The sequence below is a fragment of the Drosophila serrata genome, unplaced genomic scaffold (genome assembly GCF_035046125.1).
Source record: "Drosophila serrata isolate PLE 108 unplaced genomic scaffold, ASM3504612v1 contig_190, whole genome shotgun sequence".
Classification (NCBI taxonomy): Eukaryota; Metazoa; Arthropoda; class Insecta; order Diptera; family Drosophilidae; genus Drosophila; species Drosophila serrata.
In genome coordinates, this window is record NW_028257088.1 from 1361463 (window position 1) to 1387579 (window position 26117).

Below are 26117 nucleotides of genomic sequence, written 5' to 3' on the forward strand. Positions count from 1 at the left end.
TTTATCTTCTCCTTCTCCATATTAAGAATTCGAAAAAAATAGAAGGAAAAAGGCTGCTGCAAGTTTGGCTTAAACCGGTTTCTAGGCCGAAAATTAATGGCCAATTTGGTAAGCACTTCGTGGTGCATTTGTCTCTCAATTCGTTCCCTGTGTGTGCCGTGCTATGCATTTATTTCGGAAAATTGCCCAGGCCGCAGAGTTCTTAGCCGCATTTAACACCCGCAAATGGCCAACGATTGGGGCTATTTTGGCCAAGAAGTGCCGGCTCTTAGCCGCCTTACCTGTTCGTTCTTGGCTTACCTGTTTGCTCTTGGCCAACGAGCTATTGGCTCTTGGCCAACTCGCTTTGTCCCCCCATTTGCCGCTTTTCTATTTCTTTTCACTGAGAGAATGGGTAAAAGTTACCTTAAAAGTGTATGTTACACTCTAGTATTTTTTATAGTGTATGAAATATGTTATATTATATTTTTGATCGTATATTTATTATACAAATATTTTTTATGGTATAAATATAATTAAAATCTTGTATATCTTCGATCATTTCCTTACAAAGATTCTATCTAAAATCTATCAAAAATATTGGAATTAACTCTTGTTTTATACTACTTAGTATAATTTTATTTAAGGTCATAGGTTTTCCAAATTTCTCGCTGTGTAAATGTGGGCAACGACAAAACAGCGATGAAGATGACGATAAAGCGTCAGGCTTGGCTTGGCTCTGAAATCGCTCTCTGGGGCCGCCCCTTCTCGGATCTTGGCTCTTCCCGCCCGCCGATCACTACTCTGGGCTCTGGGCCAAGTCCAAGACCAAGTCCAAGACCAAGTCCAAGTCCGAGTCGGAGTCCAAGTCCCAGAATTCAAGTCGAGGGCAGTGCCGGCATTAATCGCTTTGATCTTGGCGCACAAGAGTTAATTGCACGCTTGCTGCACAGTTGCTTTTTGCCGCCGCCTGTGCTTCTTAGTTTTTTTCTTTATTTTTTATTGTTGCTTTTGTTGTTGTTGTTCCAAGCAAGTTGCAAGTTGCAGGTTGTTGTAGTTGTGTTTCGGCTTGTTGGCCAGCAATTTGTTGGATAGAAACGTTGCCGGCACGCGGTATGGCAGCTTCAATCAAATTAATTGTAGCTCGGTTAAAACTCATGTTTTCTTGGCCATACTCTATATATATATTTAGAGTATATTTTAGTATTAAAATATTAATTAAAATTTTGTAGAATTTTATATATAAAATATTTCTTGTAGTAATACATTATTATATTATAGATTTACATTCTGGTAGAACAAATAATCAAATTTCAAAGACCAGTTCAAGATAATCTCTCTTTAAATTTATAAAAATAAAATATATTTGTATATAAAAGTTTTTCCTTTTAATTGAATTACATATTTTCTTGCATAGTATATTTAACTTTCTATATATTTAATTTCCCTGAATTAAAATGTTTTTAGGGAATAGACCATTCCACCTTTTTCCTCTTAACAATTCTTACCTTTCACGTAACGTTGTGTGACACTCTCAGGGCGGCTGGAAAAGGGCTAAAAAAACTCGTAAAAAAACTGAATAAAATACAAAGAGAGAATAAAACAGAAAGGGGGAACACGCAGAGCCACAGGTGGAGGATTGGAGCAGCAGGAGCATGAGGAGGAAGAGAAGCAGCTGGCTTCCAGGCGGCGTGGCTGAGTGGCTCAGGTGCGTTTGGGGGGAGAGGGGTCAAGCAAAACGCTGGCAATCAACGCTGGAAGCTCTGTCATTAAGCATTTTTCCTTCTAATTGCCACTCGGCTTGGATCCAGAGACAATAGCAACAATTTAACCTTTTTGTTGCAATTAAATGAAGTCCCCTCCTTGGCTCCTTGGCATTCTCCGAGCTTCTACTTTCGCACAAGGATGGGTTATGCCTATCACCGCATCGTGAGAATCGTATTTATATACAAGCAACTAAGGATGTTACATATACTAAGTATTTTAAATATATATATTTTGATGCGCTAATTTTTTTTTGAGGAATTTAACATTTTCCAATATCATAATTTAGTCAAAAATGCATTAATTTGCATTCGGTTTGCTTTTCTGTGGTATTTTTTATAGGTTTAACAAATCTGCATACAAAATTTAAATTTGTATCAATTTTTGACATTTTTAACGATGTAACCCCTTGTAAATTAAAAAAAAAAAAAAATGGCCAAAAATATGTTTCTTTATTATATGCCTAGAAAGATTCGCCTGTTGATGCTGATCAAGAATATATATTATTTATACTATACTATTATGACTACTTCATAAGTTACAAGCTTCTGACTAAAATTATAAAACCATTTTTTGATCGGTATTTATCAATAATTTGTATATAAAAACTACAAAAAAAATCTAAAAATAAACTCATTACTAAATCAAAAAAACATTAATTTAAATTCGGAAAACGGTGAAATGCTAGTTTAAATTGCGCTAATAAATCTGCATACTCAGTTTAAAATAAAAAAAAAATTTTAATTTTTATCAATTTTTGACATTTTTAACGATAAAATTATAACTTATAAAATTGTAAAAAAAAATTACCAAAAAAATTTTTCTTTTCTACATGCCTAGAAATATTCGCCTGTTGATGCTGATCAAGAATATATAAGGTTTATAGGGTCGGAAATGACTCCTTCGTGAGATACAAGCCTCTGTTGCCGCCATGTATGCTAACGACCCAATTTGAATTTGAATTTAAAAGATTATCAGTTCCCGCCACACAAGTTAATCGATAAATTTGAATTTGAATTTAAATCACTTGCCGCCATTTGCTGTGGTTGGGTTCTAAGCTAACTTCCCCGAACAAAATCCAAAGAAGGTTCGAAACTTCACTATATAGCTTTTGCATATAGGGGTGACAACTTAACTATTTTCTAGCTAGATTGAAAGCTCAAATACAATATAGCTAAAGTGACATCTCTGATTCGAGAGCTTTTGCTCGGAAATAAATCTGCTTGCTGCTGATTCTGTTCGCCTGGTACTCCAGATCCAGAAATGAAGGAATTTGTACTGAAATTGAAGCGATTGAAGCCGGGGTTTCATCGACAACAACAACAACAACTCTTTTACAACAACTACGCTTGACAACAACAACAATATACAGATTACAACAAAATAGGAAAATAAGTGAATTTAACCGCCAAATTTGAATTCAAATTTAAACGGGCGATCGATTGCCGCCACATATGTTATCGGCCTAATTTGAATTCGAATTTAAATCAGTTCCCGCCACTTGCTGTGGTTGGGTTCAAAGCTAACTTCCAAGACAAGATCCAAAGGTTCGAAACTCCAGCCATTCCCCAGTAAAACACATCTAGAGTTCATTTCTATTACAAAATATTCACAATTTCATTAGAATTATTAATTAAATTAAACTTTTTAGCTTAATTCAAATTATAGTAAAAAAAAACACATTTTTTCTATGTACAGGCTTAACAATTAGCTAAAGAACTATTACTATTTATAATAATAATAATAATTACAATTTAGACTCTAAAACTATTAACACATTTCAGGTATTCCTACAAACTACGCATACATGGAGGTCCACGTACTCAGATCAGAGCTTAAAGCCTTCTGCTGGTGATGCTTCATGATGAGGGGATCCATCTTGGTACTGACCCCCACCTAAACCCTCGATTGATTCGGGTTATAGACGGGCACGTTGTGGAAGCTGATGCCCGCGTAGAGCGGCGTCGTAATGCCACCGCTGGGCAGCATGGACTTCCCGCTCGTATACAGATGCTTCTTGGGCAGCGGTCCCGCTCCAACCACCGCTCCCGACTTGGTTGGGTTCATCAGCGCCGAGGTGTGGGTACCACCGACTCCTCCTCCTCCTGCGCCGCCGGCTACCAGGCGATTCCGGTAGCTCTCGCAGGTCTTGCGGGACCAAACCCACAGGCCGGTTAGTGTACCGCCGACCAGTTGGAAGAAGATCCTCAGCAGCGCCGGCCAGGCACTCAGCGGCATGGGCGAGGCACAGTCCTCCGGCGTGGAGCAGCTGGGCACCACCGAGTCCGCGTAGCGTTCACACAGTGCCGCCACCACTCCAGCGGCCGTGGGTACGAAATACAGCAGCGAAAAGATGACGAAACGCTTCCGAATCTGGCCGAAACGATGGTGGGCCAGGGCAAGCGTCGGCTGGAGCTGCTGCTGCAGCGAATGCAGCGACCTGGAGGCGCGTAGCGTAAAATACAGGCCCAGGAACAGCAGCACCAAAGCGGGTAGCTCCACAAATCCCGGGGCGTAGCACATTCCGGTCAGCTCGCTGGGTCGCACACGGTCCAGGAGCAGGGCAGCTATTGGAGGAGCCAGCGGTGGCACCCAGGCCAGGACGTGGAACAGCCCGGAGCGCTTCTCCAGCGCCTCACTGGACCACTTTTTGTGCGACGAGAGGTAGAAGCACAGGGCGAAGATGAGCCACCAGCTGGCGGCGCACAAGCTCAGGTAAGAGGTGGTTATATACGAGGCCAGGCACGGGGGGCTCAGCAAGCAGGCCGACCTTAAGCCTGCCGGGCGTCCCTGCTCCTGCAGCTGGGCCAGACTCCTTGCCTGATTGTGGAACACGATCCTCTCCAGGTAGCACACGCTGAACAGGTTGTAGCACAGGCACAGGAAGAGCACGGGTCGCTCTGGATATCCGAAGCGAGTGGGCTCCGCCCAGAAGGTGACCAGGGCGAAGAGGGTGAGCACGAAGCAGACGGCCGAGAGGCCCAGGATCAGGCTCTCCGATAGCTTCTTCTGGGCGGTGGTGTGGAAGGCATCTCGCTGGCACTGCGGCACACATACATCCGGATCGAGGTGGCTGCCGCTGAAGTTCTGCGGACAGAGGATTGTCAATGAAGCTAGTCCCTGGGTGGCACCTCCTCCTCCTGATCCCGAGCCCGCTGCAGATCCTCCTGCTCCTCCGACGCCTCCTCCTCCTCCTGCACTGTTCCAGAAGCGATATGCCTGTAGCTGCTGCTGCGGCAAGGAGATCTCTCTGTCTGCCGTCGATAAAGCCGGCAGATGACCCTCAGGTGGACCCGAGGGAGGACTCGTCGTGGGTGCCTCGCCCTCCTCGGGTATCCGCATGCACAGCTCGTGCTTCTCCGGCTGGGGTAGACCCGCACAGCCCAGGAACGGCGGCCACAGCTCCATGAGCTCCGGCGGAGCATTCTGGGAGCATTCGCTCTGGACGGTCTCGCAGAGGGACTTGCAGGGCGTCACCGGACGCGGCACATCCGGCGTGCAGAGCGGGAACAGGGCCGAGCAGAGCAGGAAGCGGGCGCGCCGAGAGCAACCAGACTCGATCAAGGGCAGAAGCTTGGCGATCTGTGGGGAAATTTTGAGAGAAAAATTGGGAAATTAGTTGAATCTTAAACGAGAAAAATACGCAAATTAAGGGTAAACAAAATTGATCATAACTAAGGCAAAAATGCATTAATTTTTAATCGGAAAGCAGTCGTGTGCTAGTTTTTCTTAGGGTAATAAATCTGCATACTCAATAAAAATTTTTAAAAATTTGACATTTTTATCAATTTTAACGATGTAACCCCTTATAAAATTATGAAAATTTGGAAAAAAAATAAATTTTGGCGGGATATACCTAGATCGACTCGGATTTTTGTGCTGATCAAGAATATATATGATCTATGGGGTCGGAAATGACTCCTTCGCGAGTTAGAAGCTTCTGACTAAAGGTCTAATACCATTTTTTGAGTCAATATTTATCAATAATTTTTAATGACAATTTTTTAGACAAACCAAATCTTAAATAATTCATAACTCAGCCAAAACAGCATTAATTTTAATTCGGAAAGCAGTCCTATGTTAGTTTTTACAATATTAACAAATCTGCATACTCAATAAAAAATGTTAAAAATTTGACATTTTTATCAATCTTTCGAAATTTTAACGATGTAACCCCTTATAAAATTATGAAAAATTGTAAAAAATTAAATTTTCGCAGGAAATACCTAGATCGACTCGGATTTTTGTGCTGATCAAGAATATATATGATCTATGGGGTCGGAAATGACTCCTTCGCGAGTTAGAAGCTTCTGACTAAAGGTCTAATACCATTTTTTGAGTCAATATTTATCAATAATTTTTAATGACAATTTTTTAGACAAACCAAATCTTAAATAATTCATAACTCAGCCAAAACAGCATTAATTTTAATTCGGAAAGCAGTCCTATGTTAGTTTTTACAATATTAACAAATCTGCATACTCAATAAAAAATGTTAAAAATTTGACATTTTTATCAATCTTTCGAACTTTTAACGATGTAACCCCTTGTAAAATTATGAAAAATTGGAAAAAATTAAATTTTTGCGGGACGTACCTAGATCGACTTGGATTTTTATGCTGATCAAGAATATATATGATTTGTGGGGTCGGAAATGACTCCTTCGCGAGTTAGAAGCTTCTGACTAAAGGTCTAATACCATTTTTTGAACCAATATTTATCAATAATTTTCTATGATAATTTTTCTATAAATCAAATATTAAATAATTCATAACTCAGCCAAAAAAGCACTAATTTTAATTCGGAAAGCAGTCCTATGTTAGTTTTTACAAGATTAACAAATCTGCATACTCAATAAAAAATGCTAAAAATATAACATTTTTATCAATTTTAACGATGTAACCCCTTATAAAATTATGAAAATTTGGAAAAAATTTAATTTTTGCGGAATATACCTAGATCGACTCGGATTTTTATGCTGATCAAGAATATATATGATTTACAGGGTCGGAAATGCTTCCTTTACTGCGTTTTGAGCTTCAGACTAAAATTATAATACCTAGCACGGGTACAACATTATTTAAACTCATACCAAATTAAAACTAAAACACACACCTTGAAAACATTAACATCAAAAGCCCACAAAGTATATCGAAAAGAATCTACAAATACAAATATGTATAAACAAATCGAAAATCAAAGTGAGGAACTGGAGAAGCAAAGCAGCGAATTGAAATCACAAATTAAAAATAAATGCTCTAAACAAATCAATAATATGTCAATAAATAATAACAATTGTTTCACAATCCTCGTGCATATAATTATTAGATATATATAGATATCGGGAAAAAATTCCACTCGATCTTGTGAGGTTTTATCAATTAACAACATTTAATTGTATTGCTTTTCGGCGAAACCCGCCGGCAGACTTGAAAGCACGAAATAATTAGATCGAAATTTGGTGTTAAAAAACAAAAAATACAACAAAAGAAAAATTAAGGAAAAGTAAGGGAAACACAATGATTCTCTGCCTATAATTTTGCAATAAAAACTTGGTTCGCTTTGATGTTCCGCCGAAAGTCAGTCGGCAAAGCTAATTTAACAAATGTTTGCCATTTGCAACAATTGCAGCGTGTTTACACAGCGGCTAATGCCTGATATTAAATTAGCTGAAATTGCAAAATTAGATCGTGTAATGTAAATGATTATCTGCTGTTTTGTTTTCAGCTATCCGCTTCAGGGATTTTGCTGGAAATAATGTATATATACATTTGATTTTATGGCTTTTGTTTGCTTCTTTTTTGTTTATGTAAAAATATATATATTTTTAATTCATGCACTTCAATTCCCACCATAAATTTAATAGTTTATTATATTTTTTTCGAAAGTAAAGTCTGAGAAAAAGAAGCGTCCATTATGTTTTTTTTCACACCAGAGCTTCGCCCTGTGTTTATTGTTTGAAACTCTAATATTTAAAAGCCTTTCTTGTTTATTTTCCATTAACAATCTCACACGTTTTTCCGCATTATGCTGTGGTGTGAAAACTTGCGTCAGACTTCACACATGGAAACCCAGAGAAAAACGAGACATGGAAACATGTCCAGCTCGGAGTGGAGTTCATTCCATTTCCATTTGCAGCCTGTCGATGGCAATTAATTGTCAATTACCAGCCATGCAATCTAATAACTTCAAACGAAGCCACACATTCCCCCTTCAGCTGAGATGCGAAATAAATCCCAGACACTGAAGGAAAATTGTAAGAGATATAGAGGTCTCTATGAAGATTGAAAGCCTCTACAACTTGTACATTATTTTAGTACTTTTAATACAATATTAAATTGCCCCTAAACTATATATATAATCGGGAAAATATTGTTATTTATTTATAGTTTTTACTTGGTTTCCTATAGAACAAATATCAGTATTATAAACTATTTTTATACGCTTTCCTGGGTATTATAATTTTAGTCAGAAGCTTGTAACTCACAAAGGAGTCATTTCCGACCCTATAAACCATATATATTCTTGATCAGCATCAACAGCCGAATCGAACTAGCCATGTACGGTAAAAATTTTATTTTTTTTTAATTTTCACAATTTTCTAATTTTAAAATTGTCTAAAATTGATCCAAAATTTAAATTTTTTAACATCTTAAATGGAGTATGCAGATTTATTACCCTTATAAAAACTAACATAGGACCGTTTTCCGAATTAAAATTAAGGCTTTTTTGGCTGAGTTATGAATTATTTAAAATTTGATTTATAGAAAAATTATCATAGAAAATTATTGATAAATATTGACTCAAGAAACGACATTAGACCTTTAGTCAGAAGCTTCTAACTCGCGAAGGAGTCATTTCCGACCCCATAGATCATATATATTCTTGATCAGCACAAGAATCCGCATCGATCTAGGTATGTCCCGCAAAAATGCAATTTTTTCCAAATTTGCACAATTTTATAAGGGGTTACATCGTTAAAATTTAAAAAATCGATACAAATTTGAATTTTTAGAAATATTAAATTATTTATGCAGATTTATTAACCTGATGAAAACTAGCACAGAACAGCTTTCCGAATTAAAATTAGTGTAGTTTTGGCTTAGTTATGATGATTTCCATGATCTACCTTCAAGAGTATATAGTTTCCCCAAGTCACCCTCTGTTTTTCCTTTTTTTTAAACAAGAATCTATATTGCAACATGGCTATATATTAAATAAATTAATATTCTGTTTGTTATATCAAACCAGAATAATCGAAAGATATCTAATGATATTTTCGATATAATATAAATGTGATATTTTGATATTTTAGCAGATATATCATATCATATTCCCTCCCGATGTATATCCCTACTAAAAACTGATCTCTTTTTCTTTGCCGTGCTGAGTAGTGTCCGTTGTCCATCATACAAAAGCCCCAACATTGATGACGATGACGAACCTGGGACTGGACACATCAACATTTATGAGTTTGTGGAATTTTAGACAAGTCAGCGAGGGGAAAAAAAACAGGACCACAGGAACACAGGGGGAACTCAGGGAAAAAAGGAAGTTTTGGGCCAGACGGCAAAAAAAGGAAAGAAATGAATGGAATAAAAACCAGGCAGGAAAACAGGAGTGCAAAAAAAAGCTGCATCAAATTATCGAGAGACGTTTTCTCTGGAAAAAAAAGGCAAAGGCAGGGGTCTCAGACTCGGAGTCTCATCTCCTTTCGATGGCCAATCTCCAAAGGGGACTTGGACTCGGACTCGGACTCCCAGAGCGGGACTTTTGACATGGATTTGATGGCCGGGGCCTCGCTTTGTTAACGTTCTTGGCTGCTAACAGTAACAGTAAGCAGACAGTTTTGTTGTTGTATAATTAAGCCACATTAGGCCACAAAAAAAAAAAAAAAGAACCGAGAACCCAAAGATATCGAAAGATGGAGCCGGAGATCCCGACCGGCGGGCATCTCGAATGGAGCATTAGACACGCGATTTCCAATTTTTGTGGCTTTTGTGCGCTGCGGCTCTCTGAAAAATAGCTGCCAGCAATAATAATTTAATGATGCAGTCCGGCAAGTGAACCTCATCATCGTCCCAGGCCATTATAATCATCATTATGGCCAACGAAACTCGAACAGAGAAAAAAGCAAGACGGAAGGGCAATCAGCCTAATAGAGCCGCTTTGCCACACGAGTGGGAGCAGAAAAGAGTGGCACATTGTCTTCAATATGCAACAAAATCAAAAGTATTCCAACATTTTAAACAATTTTTATAAAGAGAAAAATATCCTTTGAAGTTACGTTTCGTTAAAAAGTAAAATATATCGATAACAAAACGATATTTTGATACTTTGAGATGGTAAAATATTCGATAATTATTATCCTGCTATAGTTACCACATTTTCATTTGCAATACACACAACCAAAATTTTAAATAAATTATTCTACAAATATGCATGTTTAAAAATAAATTATTGTGACTTGAAGCAGTGTTTTTAAGCCATAAGCTTAGCCGGGCCAAGTGTCTAAAATGTATTATTAATGCAAAAGGGCATTGCTTTGGCCATCATCATCATCATCATCATCATGATGATGATCGGCTCTCGGCACAGCGAATGCAATCTGCAACGCTTTGAGCATTTTTTTTCTTCGTGTTTCTTTCGAAGTTTACTTGTTTTTTATTTTTTGTATTATTTTATTTTTTTATTTTTTGTTTGGCCACGCAAAAGTCAACGAAAAAGTGTGCAATTCGCCGCGGCTGGCCCATCCACCCGACCAAAAGCAACAGATTCGTTTTGGTCTCGCCACAAAAATTATGGTTATTACTGAGACTTGGCCAAGTCGGCAAATATAAAAAGGCATTAGAGATGGCTTTTTGCTGTGACTTTTAAACGCTTTTTTTGCACACTGTGTTTAGGTTTTACAGTGGTCATTAGACACATTTTAAAATGTTAGCCAATTTATGTAGTTTCTCATAAGTTCTTTAGTGATTATATAAGAGACTTTACATTTTATTTTAAGCTGGAAAACTATACATTTTTTAAAGAGATTTTTCTAAACATTTCCCTTTCTATTAAAGTTAAAAAACAAACTTAAATCCAATAGAACTAAGTTCCATCTTTAGAAAAAAAAATTATTTTAATTTAATCTATGATTTCAGATGAATTTCGACATTTTTGCCGGCTGTTAAAATAATGAATTCTTTTTGGCTTTGCTGGGATTTTGAAAAATCATGAAATTAACTTTTGTGTCGTCGGTTGGTTGAATCAAACCAACGAACAACAAAAAGAAATACACAGAGTTCTGCTTAATTTACTTAAAAATCTCGAAAAAAAAAACTGAGCACCCCCTCTTGTCCAAATTCAGCATTTCGCTTCGGTTTTTGGGTTTTTCTTCCAAACTCTCCTTCCTTTTTTCTTTGTTTTTTATTTTTTGGTTACTTTGCTGTTTGACTCGCGGCTATTTCTTTTAATTTTGTTTTCCAGTTTCTCGGCCTCTTTCGCAGCATGTTTCACACTTTTTTGGGGGCAAACTCTGGCCGAAAAAAGAAACATTTAATTTCCTTCAATTTTCGATGCCCGAACTCGAGTTTTGTGTTCACAATTCAATTACAAGGCCCAGAACAGCAACAACAATGAGAGAGTTGACACCTCGCAGCCTAAACGCGGCCCTAATGATTTCTCGATTTTGATTAATGATTTTTTCTTAGCCCAAGTCCAAGCATAGGAGTGGAAGGGAGAATCAAATTGCTCCAGCGGCACTTTGACTTTGAATATATGTATATATCTCTTTTGGGAAAGGAATTACAAGCAGAAAATGTCTACACGGTGAGAAAATGCAACGAAGTTAAGAAAATTAAGAAAATATAAGAACAATATGTAAGAAAGATATTTTAGTAAACAAAAACATGATAAACAAGAAAGGAATCAAACTTTGGAACGCCGCATATTATATTTTTTTGGCATTTGCAATTTAATTATAGAAACGAATTGGAAATACACAATAACTAAGTTAAAATATTCGCTTTCTGTATTTATCAATATTTTCCGACAAAATCGAAGTTCAAAAACCTCATAGCTTAGCCAAAAATGCATTAATTTCAATTCGGAAAGCTTTCCTATACTAGTTTTTAATAGGTTAATAAATCTGTATACCCACATTAGAATTTTAAATTTTCAATTTTTGACAATTTTAACGATGTAACCCCTTATAAAATTTTCAAAATTCTGAAAAAATTAAATTTTTGCCAGACATGGCTAGTTCAATTCGGATTTTTGTGCTGATCAAGAATATATATGATTTATGTGGTCGGAATTGACTCCTTTGCGAGTTAGAAGCTTCTGACTAAAGGTCTTATACCATTTTTTAAGTCAATATTTATCAATAATTTCCAGTGACAATTTTTTAGACAAATCAAAACTTAAATAATTCATAACTCAGCCAAAAAAGCATTAATTTTACTTCGGAAAGCAGTCCTAAGTTAGTTTTTACAAGATTAACATATCTGCATACTCAATACAAAATGTTAAAAATTTGACATTTTTATGAGTTTTAACGATGTAACCCCTTATAAAATTATGAAAATTTGGAAAAAATTAAATTTTTGCCAGACATGGCTAGTTCGATTCGGATTTTTGTGCTGATCAAGAATATATATGATTTATAGGGTCGGAAATGACTCCTTCACAGAGTTTCAACCTTCTGACTAAATTCATAATACCCTTTCAAAGGTGTATTAAAATCAAAGACGAAGACAAAGACCCGAATCACACTCAGACTTAAAGCCACTCATGTGTTCGTTCATTATCCACAAGTTCGATCCTCTCCTCGATCAACCGGGGGGACACTTAATGCGTTCAGACATCTGCATAATCTACGTAATGGATTAATTTATAATTTTCCACGCTGGCTGTGGCAGAGGAGTGCCCACTGTCCAGTGTCCAGTGTCCAGTGTCCATGGGAGTGGTTGGTCTCCGTATTGCCATCTATGGAGCATCTTCGGCCCGAGTGGAGCATACAAATTATGGACTTAAGCGCCCAAGGGAACTCGAAAATGGGATTCGAAATGGTAATGGGTTTTGGGAGCGTGGCTCCATGCCATCTAAGTATCGATGAATGGAATTTGTTATGCGTTTAGTGAAGGAGAACGCTGTCCAGGATTTACTCAGGCCGCTTTTTAATTATTTCCTCTAACTAATAGTAGTCGTAATATATTTTGGATAATAACTAGAGTTCTGCTAGATATTTATTCAACAAGTGTCTGTGGATAGCCCTTTTTTGTATCTGTATGTGCAAGATGCATCTTCAGTGGCACGCTTCATTGGCTTTAATTTCGCTTTAGCTTCGTTTACGCTTTGAGTTTGGCTTTAACTTTCGGTTTTGGACAAACCTCAAACAATTTGCCGGCTGTCGGCGTGACAAGTGTTGCGAAATGCCAGCTGAAAATGCCGCACACGCAAAAGATGCACACATAGATACGCCAGAGACAGGTGGACAGACAGTGAAGCCTCCTCCTGACGCACCATTGCCACTTGGCAGCTCAAAGTCAAGTTAGTCACTACGGCGGCTTTTTATCTCTAAGCGGCTAAGCGGGTTAAGTATCTTATAGATACGCTGCTAGATATTTGCTAAAACCTTTCCTTAGATTAAATTGTATTTTAAGAAATATTATCCACAAGCTTTTCTAGACTTCAGAGAAGATTGAGTAGCCTTCTTGGGATTAATAAATAAATATCTCTTAAATTTATTTATAATATTTCATGAAGAAGAGCATCTCCTAGTCGGCTTGTTCCGCTTTGATGCCTTTGCGGGTACTTTATTTGATTTGCGCTTTATTTGATTTAGTTGCCATTCAAAGCTGCTCGGACTTGAGCCGCCGCTGACTCGAATTGACAGCTGTTTGCCGGCACAGAGCGGGGGCCCCGCGGTGGAGTTCGACTTGGAGGTGGATGTGGCCTAGAGACTACGGAGACTCTGGAGGGACTAGGGAAGCTGGAGAGGCTGGAGAGGATGGGGATGTGTGTGAAGTCGGCACAACTTCAAAGTCAATTGATTTAATTTGCTACGAAAGCGTTTGCAATTAGCGAGCGGACCGCAGCTGCTGCCTCTGTATATTTGTGTTTCGATGCTAGAGATGCTGGTATATCGATATATTATGGGAATCGAATAAATAGCAGAAAACTAAATATATATCCATTAATATACCTAACAATTATTATGCTTTTTAAAAAGCAAAATACAAAATAAACCCAATAATAATAGAACTTTAGTAAACTCTATATCGAAAATATCGATGATATCGATAAAGTATGAAATATTGATGATTTAATCATTAAATATTTATATACCCATTAAAATAACAATGCTCCTTTATATAAATATTGGATAATAAACAAGACAGAAAGCTAACTTTGTGAAGACGAAATAAAGCGATTATTCGTATAGGAAATTAATCATAACTAAGCCAAAAAAACATTAATTTTAATTCGAAAAGCTGTCCTGTGTTCGTTTTTATCACGTTAACAAATCTGCATTTCCATTTAAAATTTTTTTAAATTTACATTTTTATCAATTTTTGACAATTTTAACGATGTAACCCCTTAAAAAATTTTTAAATTTTGAAAAAAAAAATTTTTTTTTCGGAAATACCTAGATCGACTCGGCTTTTCATGCTGATCAAGAATATATATGATTTATAGAGTCGGAAATGAATCCTTTGTGAGTTAGGAGCTTCTGACTGAAATTATAATAACATTTTTTGGGCCGATATTTATCTATATTTTTATATGAATATTTTTCTAAAAACACTAAACTTTAAAATCTCATAACTAAGTTTAAAATGCATTAATTTCAATTCGGAAAGAAGCCCTATGCTAGTTTTTATTATAGGAATAAATCTGCATACTCCATTTAAAATGTTCAAAAATTGACATTTTTTATAAATTTTAACGATGTAACCCCTTATAATATTTTGAAAAAATTTCAAAAAATTTGTTTTTCTTCCCACATGCCCAGAAAGATTCGCCTGTTCATTCTGATCAATAATATATATAATTTAAAGGGTCGGAAACAATTCCTTCACAGAACTACAAGTTTCTGATTAAAATGAAAATACACTACAAGCTTTATATTGATGTACAAAATAACTTGACAACTTGAATATTTTCGATACTTTTGCTATTTTCCTGCCATCCCCAGTTAAGAGTATGTGGTTTATATATCTATCTTTTTTTATATTTTTGGCTGAAGTTGTTTCAATCGCTGGGCAGATCGCTGACTTGATTCTGCTCCGTAATTTGCATAATTAAGATGCCGTCCCGTGGCGACAACGATGCGATGATAAATCGCCGAAACGCCCAAGAGAGGCGAAAATGAAAATGAAAATGGGAATGGGGATGGGGATGGGGATGGGAATGGGGATGGGGATGGCAGAGACAATGACATCAGCGGCAGATGCAAAGATACATTTTGCATTCCTAATTAGCCCTAGCTTAGATAAGATACGGATACGGGACGGATTCAAATGCACTGCTAACTTGGCTAACCCTGACTAACTCTGACTTAAGTCGCTCTTGGCTGACTGGCTTTAAGCCGCCGCCGTTGCCGTTGCCAACCGAAGACCGTTGACAGAACTGTCAAGTGATGCCGACGACATACGACTGTCGTCGTCTCACAATTAATTGACATTTTGACTGGCGACGATTGTCATTCAAAGGCAAAACGAGCAGCAGCAGTCCCTGGTCTCGTGATCGGACGTCGGAATGCACCAAAGCCGCCAGGATCTCTTTGCCAAGGGGTAAAGGAAAAACAAAAGCCAAAAGAGAACTCCTCTCCCAAGATTCTTTACCCAGCCAGGGCACACTAGAGGACAAGTTACTAGTTATCGATCTTACCAAGGAATGTTTATCGAGAAATAGCTATCGTAACATATCGAATTTATCGATTTATATGCTTTGAATGTTTACATTGATTTATCGAAATAATGATTTAATGCATCGACAATCTAATATATCTTTTAATTGATATGTAATTTATTTAAAGAAAATCCTAATCTTTATACGATAATGTAATTAAGAACCAACTGTCTTGTAATTTAGTTTTGAGTGAAACAATATTGTATTAAACTATTCTCTCTTCTATATATTGGGAACCAAGACTTAATAGAAATTCTAAATCGCTGACTGGCATTGTTTTTGGTACGCTACCAAGTTAGATAATCTTTAGCAACGATCTCCGGCTGCGATCCGGGCATTCAAAGGCGCAATTGGGCTTTGTGGCAGTACAATTGGGACATGTTTGGCCGGTCGGTCTGCAGCTAGAGAGGATCCCGTCCCCCTTTATACTCGGACAAGGGGTTCTTGGGACTGGCACTGGCTTCGGCACTGTGACAGGCCGGGCCATTGTATGGGCATTGGTTAATATATGCGCTGCCGTTCGCATCGCTGACATTTTGTCATTTCGGATTACCGAAATGAGCTGCCGTTTTGCCAACTTACAACGCGAAATTATGCCAGCTGCCTCCCATATTTATTTATACTCATCTTTACATTGTTTTCTTTTTTGTTTAGTTTTTTTTTAGCAGAACGAGATCAAACCCAGAAGGAAATAAGGGAGTGAGAGCAATTCACGCGAGCGCAGGCGCGCAGTTCAATTAACTTAATTGCCATGTAATTACGCGCAACAGCAGCGGCAACAATAACAATAACAGCAGCAACAAGAGCAGCAACATTAACAACAATAACAGCATCACCAACAAGCAATAACAAAAGGAACAACAACAACAACAACTCAGCCAGCTTCACCATCATCTTCAACATCCTGCCGCCACAGCAAAAAGCAGGCAAAAAGCAAAAAGAAAACGGAAAAAGCAAAAAGGCAAAACAAAAGACTTAAGGCACAAACCTGCTGCTGCTTTGACTGAGCCTCATCTCTTTCTTGAACTTCTGAAGGTATTACCTATGTACTATGCTATATATAATAAGGGAACTGCTCTATTTGGGTTTAGAGGAGACTAGAATTGAATATATTCATGGACTAAATAACTAAATAACACTAATTAAGAAAGTAATATAAGAAAAAGGGAGTGTAAACCTTTGAAAACATTTGTTTATATATTTTCAAAGTAAATAAAAGTAGATTTTGTTAAGACTTTCATGTTAAGGCCTCTCATATCCCTAAGTTACATGAATTCTAGACTTTCTTCTCGTGTTGTTTTCCACACTCTTTCTCTCTTTCTCTGTCTCTCTGTCCCTGGTTTTTCTTTGCAAAACTCCAGCATTCCAAAGATAATGCTGCTCTTGCTCCTCCTGCTCCCCCGAGCTCATCGTTCTCCTCCTCCAGCTCCTATTCCCTGGGCCTGGGTTGGCATTTGAAAAACCTTGCCGCATTTTTTGCGTGCTTTCCAGCAGCAGCAGCAGAAGATCAAGCAAAAGCAAAAGCAGCCGCTTCAACTTCGGGAATGAACTAATTGTTTTTATTTCATTCCATCTCCCTCTATCCCTCTCTCTCTATCTCTCTCTGGGGTTTTAGCCTGTATATTTTTTGTTTTTATTTTTGTTGCCTGTCAAATTGTTTTCGTCAACATTGCAACTTGCCGGAGCGGCGACCCATCATTATGAAGACGGATTGTGGCCAGGCCGAAAAAATTCCAACGAAAAAAGTTTATACACAGAGATAAATTGCAAGAGTATAAAAAACACAGAAAGAAATAAGGGAAGTGTTTAAGTAAAAGATAGGTAAGAGTCACAGTCTATGCCTTTATTTAAACCTAAATTATTGAATTTAATTAAAATAAAATCCGAAATCCTTAATTAATCAAAAAATGAATAAATAAACCAAAGAAATATTCTTGAACACCTAAATCCAACCTGGCGAAATGCACAAGAAAATGTTGCTAAGTAAGAAGGCACATGTTGCTAGAAACATGTTGAGCAGCACTTCTTGTGTAGACAAGTTTCAGCTTACAAAAGCAACTTGTTGTTAAATAACTACATTTATTCAGTTAAAATGTATATTTATTTTTGTTCATATAGATTTTCTTCATTACTTAAGGAAATTTTTTAGAAATTATGAGATCTTTCTTCACATAAATGTATACTTTTTTTGTGCCGTGCACTTGAAGGCATTTGTGACTCGGGTTGAGTTATGTTCGCCATTCGCTGGACTTCAAAGTCAGTTGTCGCCGAGCAAAAAACATTGCCAGCAGTAGCGGCATTTTTTGTTATTTTTTATATTTTTTTGCTTTTTATTTTCTTTACTTTTTTTTTGACATTATCAGCGTTAAGTCGTTTCAAATGCCGCCCCTGATGGATTTCTCATTGCCCGAGCACACCGGGCCATGCCGCCTTTTGCCATAATTACAATGCAAACAAAACACACAGAGGGGGGAGAGAGAGAGGGTTAGAGCGTTCTGCCCTCTCGCTTGCACTTGATATCGTAAGCCAGGTAGCTGGCGGCGCTTGAGTGCGATAAGAACGCTACGCTCCACACTGGGTTACCTTTACTCTTATCAGAAACGCAGAAAAGCGTCGGATTAACTCTGAACGGTGTCTTTTGGAGTTTTCCAGTGTTTCACTTTTTTGTACTTTTCATTCAATGATTTTTTTGTTTTATTTTTGAGCTGATAAAAGCACTTTAGTTATCGAAAATTGGTAAGAGGTGGTGAGGGTCTAGATATAATGACAGTGATGGGCACTTGAGCCACGGGGATTACGCGTTTCGATAGAAGGTCGATAATAATTTATTAAATTGTACTTTACACAGATATTTTTTACCTTCTTAACGCTCTATAAACATGAATTACCAACATTATAAAGTCTGCCAGGCCTCTGCTTAATTATTTAGATTTCCTTCCTGCTGGACTCTGGCCCTATTTGTGCGGTAATTTCTTTAATCAAAATGCGGCTAGATATGGATAGTGAGTGTGTGTGATATCGGATTGATATACTTTGCCCAGCCTAAGGTTAAGTCATGCGGCCTATATATGTACTATATACAGTATATAGTATATATCGCTAAGCGATAAGCCGCTGGCAATTGTCATAAAAAATACGAGTAAGTTTTACGGCATTCCTTTTCGGGCTGCCCAAAAGTACTTCTACATCGTCTATCAAAGGGGACCCATTGAGAGAGGGGATACCCTTTCACACATTGCCGGGTTGCTGGGCAATCTTAATGGGTTCTGATTTTCAAAATCAAACAATTTTATTGTCGCCATCCGCTGCCTTTGCTTTATGACAGCCATCTATATGTGGCCGCGGCCTTGTCTGATGTTTTCTCTGCCCGTTTCTTTATTTATTTATTTCATTTTGTTATTTTTCTGCAGGTGGGGCTCTGCTCTGCGGCTAATGCCTTCCTCAAATATTTACAATTACTTTACATAAAATGCCGACACAAAATGCGAGGGGGGAAATAATGGCAACAGAAAGGAAACTTAACTTTGGGAAGTCACAGGAATTGCTTATCCCTTGCAGATTGCAATTTAATTCTGGGATCAAACCGGAAGTCAATCATAACTAAGCTTAAAATATTCACAAAGGGATATTTTTCTATGATCATTTTTTCGATAAATTAAAGTTTTAAAAACTCATAACTAAGCCAAAAAAGCACTAATTTCAATTCGGAAAGCATTTCTATGCTAGTTTTTATTAGGGTAATAAATCTGCATACTTCATTTAAAATGTTTAAAAATTGACATTTTTATCGATTTTAACCCCTATACAATTTTCAAAAATGGTGAAAATTATGAAAAATTAAAATTTTTCCAGGACATAGCTAGTTCGATCCAGCTTTTAATGCTGATCAAAAATATATATGGTTTATAGGGTCGGAAATCACTCCTTCCTGAATTACAAGCTTCTGACTAAAATTATAATACCATTTTTTGATCGATATTTATCAATAATTTTTATATACAAATTTGAAAAAAAAAAATCAAAAATTAAAAAACTCATAACTAAGTCAAAAAAGCATTAATTTTAATTCGGACTCAGTTTAAAATGTAAAAAAATTAACATTTTTTATCTATTTTTGACATTTTTAACGATGTAACCCCTTAAAAAATTTAAAAAAATGGCCAAAAATTTGTTTTTTTATTATATGCCTAGATAGATTCGCCTGTTGATGCTGATCAAGAATATATATGATTTATAGGGTCGGAAATGACTCCTTCACTGTTTTTCAAGCTTCTGATTAAAATTATAAGACCCTTTGTAAGGGGATAAAAATGCTTAATGCCAAGGGAAGTAAACTAAAATATTTTTGCTCATGTAAAAGTTAGATAAATAAGACTCTTTAATTTTAAGGTATTTTTAATTTAGGCTTTAAAACGAGCCCCTAAAATAATTTGTTTTCTACACAGAATATAGAGTTTTTAGTTCAAATTTTCTTGAATGATTTCTCTAGTTTTGTTTTTCTGATTTGATGTTGGGTCTGTATGGGTCTTTGTTGACTTTGTTGACGGCATTTAACTACGAATATTTTTTCTTTATCTGAAGGCACTGAGATACGAAGAGCACACATACGCACTGTGGAAATATTACATTTTCTGGTGACATGTCCAAGATCGGTCTGGTAAGTGTCAGTTTATCGGTTTGTGTGTTGATTTTCCTATTTTTTGTGTTTGTTTGTTTGTTTGTCTGTTTGTCTGTTTGTTGGTTTGTTTGTTTTTGTTTTCCGAGTGGGCGTTGCGATCAAGTGCCGACAAAGTGCTCGTCAAGCGACAATTACAAGCAAATTAATTGAAAGTGCGCCCCCTCCCCACGGGAAGATAGATAACCATCTCAGGGAAAACTGGCAATGTATCGAAATGTAATAATAACTAAATACTAGAAACCCAAAAAATAATATTTCCTTCAAGAGTATATATTCTAACTTCACAAAGGTACCCCCAAATTGAAAGCAAAAACAATAATCTTGAATACATAAATTTTTCTGATCCCCAGATACATGCATCACGAGCACCTTTTGGCTGGAAATTACGTTTAGACCTGGCTAATACTACTACTTCCCACATTAAAGTAAACTTCCCTTCCGTTTGATGTGATCTCGAGAGAGAGAGAGGAGCAAGATTATGTAAATACCATGTCCATGTGCATTTTTATAGCCGCCTGATGTGGAATCTTATTTGAATTTGATCTCTTTTGATTCTCTGTATAGTTTTTGAGCTGTTTAGCTATCTGATTTTTTCAATTTTCTTTGATCTGCGCCAACGTGCTTCCGATTCGATTTGTTTGTTCGGTTCGATTCGGTTTGGTCTGCTTTCGTTTTTATTGCCACTTGAGGCTGCTGCTGCCGCCTTTGTCTTTCAACGAAAGAAAAATCGCGAGAAGATCGGACAATGCATTTTATTTTCTTTCTAAAGATAAAAAGAAAACACAAAGTAGGCGGCAACGCGCTCGGCAAACGCCCCACAAAAAGAAAATACAAAAACTAAATGGAGAGAAAAAGGTGAGATGCAGCCAGATCTATGGTCAGTATCTGCTGCATCTTTTTCTGTCAGTGTTGGCCAAGTCTTTACAGAAAGTTTGTGAATAAAACTTGGCAAAATATGTTCAATTTGTTAAAGAAAATATCAAATACTTTAGACATTTGTAGTACAAAATAATTGATAAATAATTATATGCCTTCTTGTTGTATTTCTTCTACTTTCCTGGCTAAATACCTTTGTTTTTCATAATTTATAATAAATTTAATGAATATTTTATATATAAAATCTAGCTGCAGCATCTCTGGCGTCTGCACTTAGCATCTGACTTCGACATGGATTTGGACATTGAAAAGGAAAAACAAAAGCGGCACCGACATTTGCCTTTTTCATCCCAAAAGCGGGCATGGACCTGGGTCTGGGTCTGGGTCTGGGCATGGAAATGCCCGATGCTCAAAGAGCTCAAAGAAGACCGAAGTCGGAGGAAAGGTGTTAATGGACTCGACTGTGCACACACACGCACGCACAGCTTCTATCTTGAGCTAGGCCCAAAAAAAATTCAAAGCCGAAACTGATGCGTTGTGTGTACAGTGAGCGAAATAAGGGTGTTGTCTATATTTATATATTTGACAACTTTTTGTAATATTTCAATCGTTATTCTATTCAACATTTAAAGTTCTTTTGTAAATAGAAATTATTGTATATATTTATTAATATTTAATAAAAATGTTAAGAGAAATCCCTGTCCAGTTTTTAATTTAATAATAGTTGAGTCAAAGGTAAGAGTAAAATAATTTATATATATTAAATTACGAGGTAAATTTCTTATAAAAAAATATTTAAATAAATATAAAAATAATATTTAATGAAGAAAATAATCTCCTGTGAAAATGTTTTTCTAATTGATATTTCTTTTAAATTAGTTTATTACTCAAATTCATTGAATTTTCTCGCAGTGCTTAGCACATTTCCCTCACAGCGGCATCTCTTTCTTGTCGCCCATTTATTCCTTTCTCCCAGTGTCGTTTGCCGGCACAGGTTTCCCCCCATGACCGATCCCCGGGTCCAACTAACTCCTTGGTCTTGGTCTTTTGTGGCTCTTTTGAGCTCTCCACTAAATGGCCAGTCCATTCTGTTCTCTTCACGCACTCTGGCGGCTACTCAGCGATTTTCATGGGCCATTTTCACGGTACATTATGGATGAAAGAGGGAGATGACCTCAAATAGTTGAGATCCTCTCTCTCTCTCTCTGTCTCTACTAAGCCGCAACATATTTGGGGAATTAAGTAAAGTAAAGCCATATTCTCAACGAAATTTGGTTACTTTTTGTTGCCATAAAAGGTGCTACAGAGAGACCTAATCTTTAGTTATGATTCAGAGGGTTTTTGTTTATATCACAAAGATGTATACCAATATTTAAACCTTGTTTATGAAGTAATTTTTAGAGTCAAATATATGCTGATTAGCTTCTCCATTAGGCGAGTGCCTTTCCCCTAATTGAAAAGCAATTAAATGTCACTTCTTTTGACTTTGTTTCTGTTTTTTTTTAGACTGATAACACACCAATGCATTTGTATTTGTCCCTAAGTGTTGTTTCCACTTTTATCTAGATAGAACCATGAGTGGAGGGAACCTTCCTCCAGCTCGGTCTTCTTTTTCTTTGCCGCCTTCTTCTCTTGTTCCCCCGAGAGCGTTGCTAATGGAAATGAAAACCCCGATAGGCACCGAAAAAAAAGAAGAAAACACAATCAAAACAGCGGGAGGCACACACAAAGTGAGTAAGGGCTTCGATAAAAGCAAAATACCATAGGAATAGGAACTGGAACCTCTGCCAACGAGGAGAGCTCTCAAATCGCCAGCTTACAAATGCAAACCATATTTCATAAATAACACACACCAATTTCCATAATGCTCTGATTTCGAAAGCGACGAAAGCAGCCCGACCATGATTAGATTAAAGCTGGTTAAATATTTCAAATATACAAAATGGTATTGGTATAGAGAATCGTTAATATCTGGGAGCTTCGGAAGGCATTGCTTTTGGGGATCCATAAATAAACCCTGAAGAGTTTTTTGTAATATATTACTAATAATAAGAAAGGAAGCACGCCGAAGTTTATATACCCTTGCAGATAGAACTGTGATGCCTAGGAACTAATACAATATAAATTATATATATTTATGTCAAAAACAATAAAGTAATGCCTGTTTTCAATTCATTCACATATACATTTAATATTTATTTACAATTTTACATTCACATTCTATATCTAATGATCATTTGTATGGCACCTATATGATATAGTCGTCCGATTTTCATATTATATCCGACTATATCATATAGCTGCCATAGGAACGATCGTTAAATGTAGAGGAAAAGGCAAAACCGTGCCCCATTTAGTTCTCTGGCTCACTCTCCCTCTCCCCCTCTCTCGTACTCGCTCACCTTCCCCCTCTAACATTTCCGGCATATCCATCTCCCTCTCTGTGCATCTCTGGAGAAACCTCTTTCTCTCCATCTGCCTCTGCCTAGCTCTGGAGTTCTCCCTTTCTCTCCCGCTCTCACGTTCTCTGCTCTCTCCACTCGGAGCCTATAAATAGCGGGCTCTGCCGCCTTGCGCACCTCAGTCTGTTCGTGGCGTCTCCAGTGTTTACATCTAGAGTGGCAGTGATAGTGATGGCCGTTCGACCCGGAAAAATATGACGTGGCCAATGCAAATCATTTGGATGACAAAGCCAAGTCTTGTAAAATTGTAAACTTGTTAATAATATTAAATATTATGAATATTTTAAATATTATTAATATTTTAAATATTATTAATATATATTAATATTATTAATATATATTAATATTATATATATTAATATTATATATATATATTAATATTTAGGCCCCATATGCTGGCATCATAATGAGAACGTGAAATGCTTTCCAAGTTAAAACTAAAGAATCTTGGGCTAAGTTATGATCAATTTCATATTCGAACCTATGTTCATATGAGTATTTGCAAGAGTGTACACACTTTGACTTATCAAAGATAGCTTTCTTACTTGTTTTTATTACTTTGATTTCTCAAAGTTAGCTTCCTTACTTGTTTTTATTACTTTGACATATAACAAATAATTTCTAGATGGCTTTCATTATATTTCTTAATATTTTTAACTTATATTTACTAGTTCTTTGGTTTCACTGGAAGGCCGGAAGCGGCCCCTCTGATGAGCTGTTTTCCCTCAAAAAAAGATCCCCTTTTGAGACCCCCCTCAAAACTCTTGAAATTTCGTACATTTCGCCAGAGTTTGTGACTCTATAACAATATTTTTATTTTGGCTTTTCTGTCCTCATTTTTGCCCTCATTGCAATGCTCTTCAAAATGGGTATTTAAATTCAAAGAAATCTATAAATACAACTAATTTAGGACAACAAATTCTTACTTTATGATTTTATTAATTTATTATAGCGTTGAAGGTTATATTATTAATTTTAATCGAAAGCTTGAAACTCTGTAAAGGAGTTATTTCAGACCCAATAAATCATATATATTTGTGATCCTATACTTCATTTGCAATCTGCAAGAGTATATAAACTAAGTTTCCTTTCATGTTAAATTCAAAATAAAATAAAATATATATTGAAATTTCATCAAAAATCCAGTTTAAACTATGAGGAAATGCTCTGAGCCATAATAAATCAGTGTATATCCAGCTCATCTCCTTAGTCAACTTGGTTTTTCTTTAATGTTTTGGTTTTTATATATTTAGTTGCTGATGTTTCCCCCTATTTTTTATGGCTTTGTTTTTTACTTATTTTTATTTCGTTTCTTTTTTTTTGCACGTAAGCGACGAGAAGTATTTTTATGGGCCACACAAAAGCGAAGCTTATCAAGAACACGGGATCGCGGCCCGGAGACGTGCCAGCTTTTGGCTTAGTTTTTTGGGTTTGTTATGTGGCTTAGTGGCTAGTGGCTAGTGGATATAGAGAGTGTTGCTCGCTTACCTGCAGCTCAGCCTCCAGCTGATTGGTGTGACCCGCCAGGTTGGGCAACGCGGTCATGTTGTAGCCGAGACCTTGGCAGGCGGAAACGCTGATCCGCTGGCACTGTAATCCATTCGAGCCGCCTGCCACTTGATGGCCATTCAGGCCGAGATTGCTTCCACAGCTAATGCTGGCCAGGCACAGAATCAGGATCAGGATCAGCAGCATATTGGAGCTTGGATCGAAGATCTGACAGGGTAAGTGTTCAATCAGACGGGGTTCATCTTGGGGGTTCCTTTAAATATTTTCAATATTTACTCTTTTTTTCTATATCACTCGCGAGCACGTAAAAAAAATAGTATATATCTTTTCTATATAGTTTCTTCCAATATTTTTGGTACTGCGAAAATTACGCGTTTTCGTTTTATTCGTTTGATTTGATTTCGATTCTCGAAAAACGCGCACAGAGAGTCACCGTCGTCGTCCGCTCTTTCGGTGTTTTTCGAAGCAACTGCCGGCAACCGGTCTCCGGTTGTTGGGTTTTCTTCGCTTCCACAGCAACGAACATGCTCGATGCAACTGGTACACTGAAAAGAATGGAAAGCTTTATAGTAACATTTGGAAATGATAAGTATAACAGGATAAAGAGCTTGCATTATTTACATACTCTTAATATAACTTACATTATTTATAAATTTCCTCTCTTTTAAGCTTAAATTTTATACATTTCACTTTCCTCCCTTTTTTCTGACAGTGCTTGCAACATGTTTGAGCACAGGTCTTCCTGAGGTCTGTAAAAATAAATTCAACGTTTTAATGCCCATCAAAACATATCCTCAACATGGGCAAGTCTTCACGTACTCACATTTTGATCTCTAGTCTTGAAGTCCAGAAATGTATGATATATGACCTTTTCGCAGGTTCAGGGTTCTACAAAAGGAAGAAAGACTCTGTGTTAGATTTGTAAACTTTGTAGTCTAAAGAGGGAAAGT

At 36.9% G+C, this 26117-nt stretch overlaps 1 protein-coding gene across 2 annotated transcripts; it reads right to left on the minus strand.

Annotated features, from left to right (window-relative positions):
• Nucleotides 1-3331: 3331 nt before the first annotated feature.
• On the minus strand, nucleotides 3332-26055 carry fz3 (frizzled 3). 2 transcript variants are annotated; one of them, XM_020950551.2, is made up of 4 exons: nucleotides 25991-26055; nucleotides 25809-25916; nucleotides 25147-25712; nucleotides 3332-5325 (listed from the first exon to the last, which is right to left on the minus strand). In XM_020950551.2, exons 3-4 carry the CDS (start codon nucleotides 25351-25353, stop codon nucleotides 3640-3642), a joined length of 1893 nt encoding a protein of 630 aa, XP_020806210.2. In that variant the 5' UTR covers nucleotides 25354-25712; nucleotides 25809-25916; nucleotides 25991-26055; the 3' UTR covers nucleotides 3332-3639. The 2 variants fall into 2 exon arrangements, with proteins under 2 accessions (XP_020806210.2, XP_086685485.1); XM_086829359.1 differs by having other exon boundaries at nucleotides 25987-26055.
• Between the last annotated feature and the right edge of the window lie 62 nt (nucleotides 26056-26117).

Excerpts from the sequence above, each read along its gene's own strand:
- fz3 (XM_020950551.2), bottom strand. The coding sequence starts at position 25,353 with ATGCTGCTGATCCTGATCCTGATTCTGTGCCTGGCCAGCATTAGCTGT. Across the intron at positions 5,326-25,146 it reads AGCTGGAGGCTGAGCTGCAG|ATCGCCAAGCTTCTGCCCTT; the intron begins GTAAGCGAGCAA and ends ATTTCCCCACAG.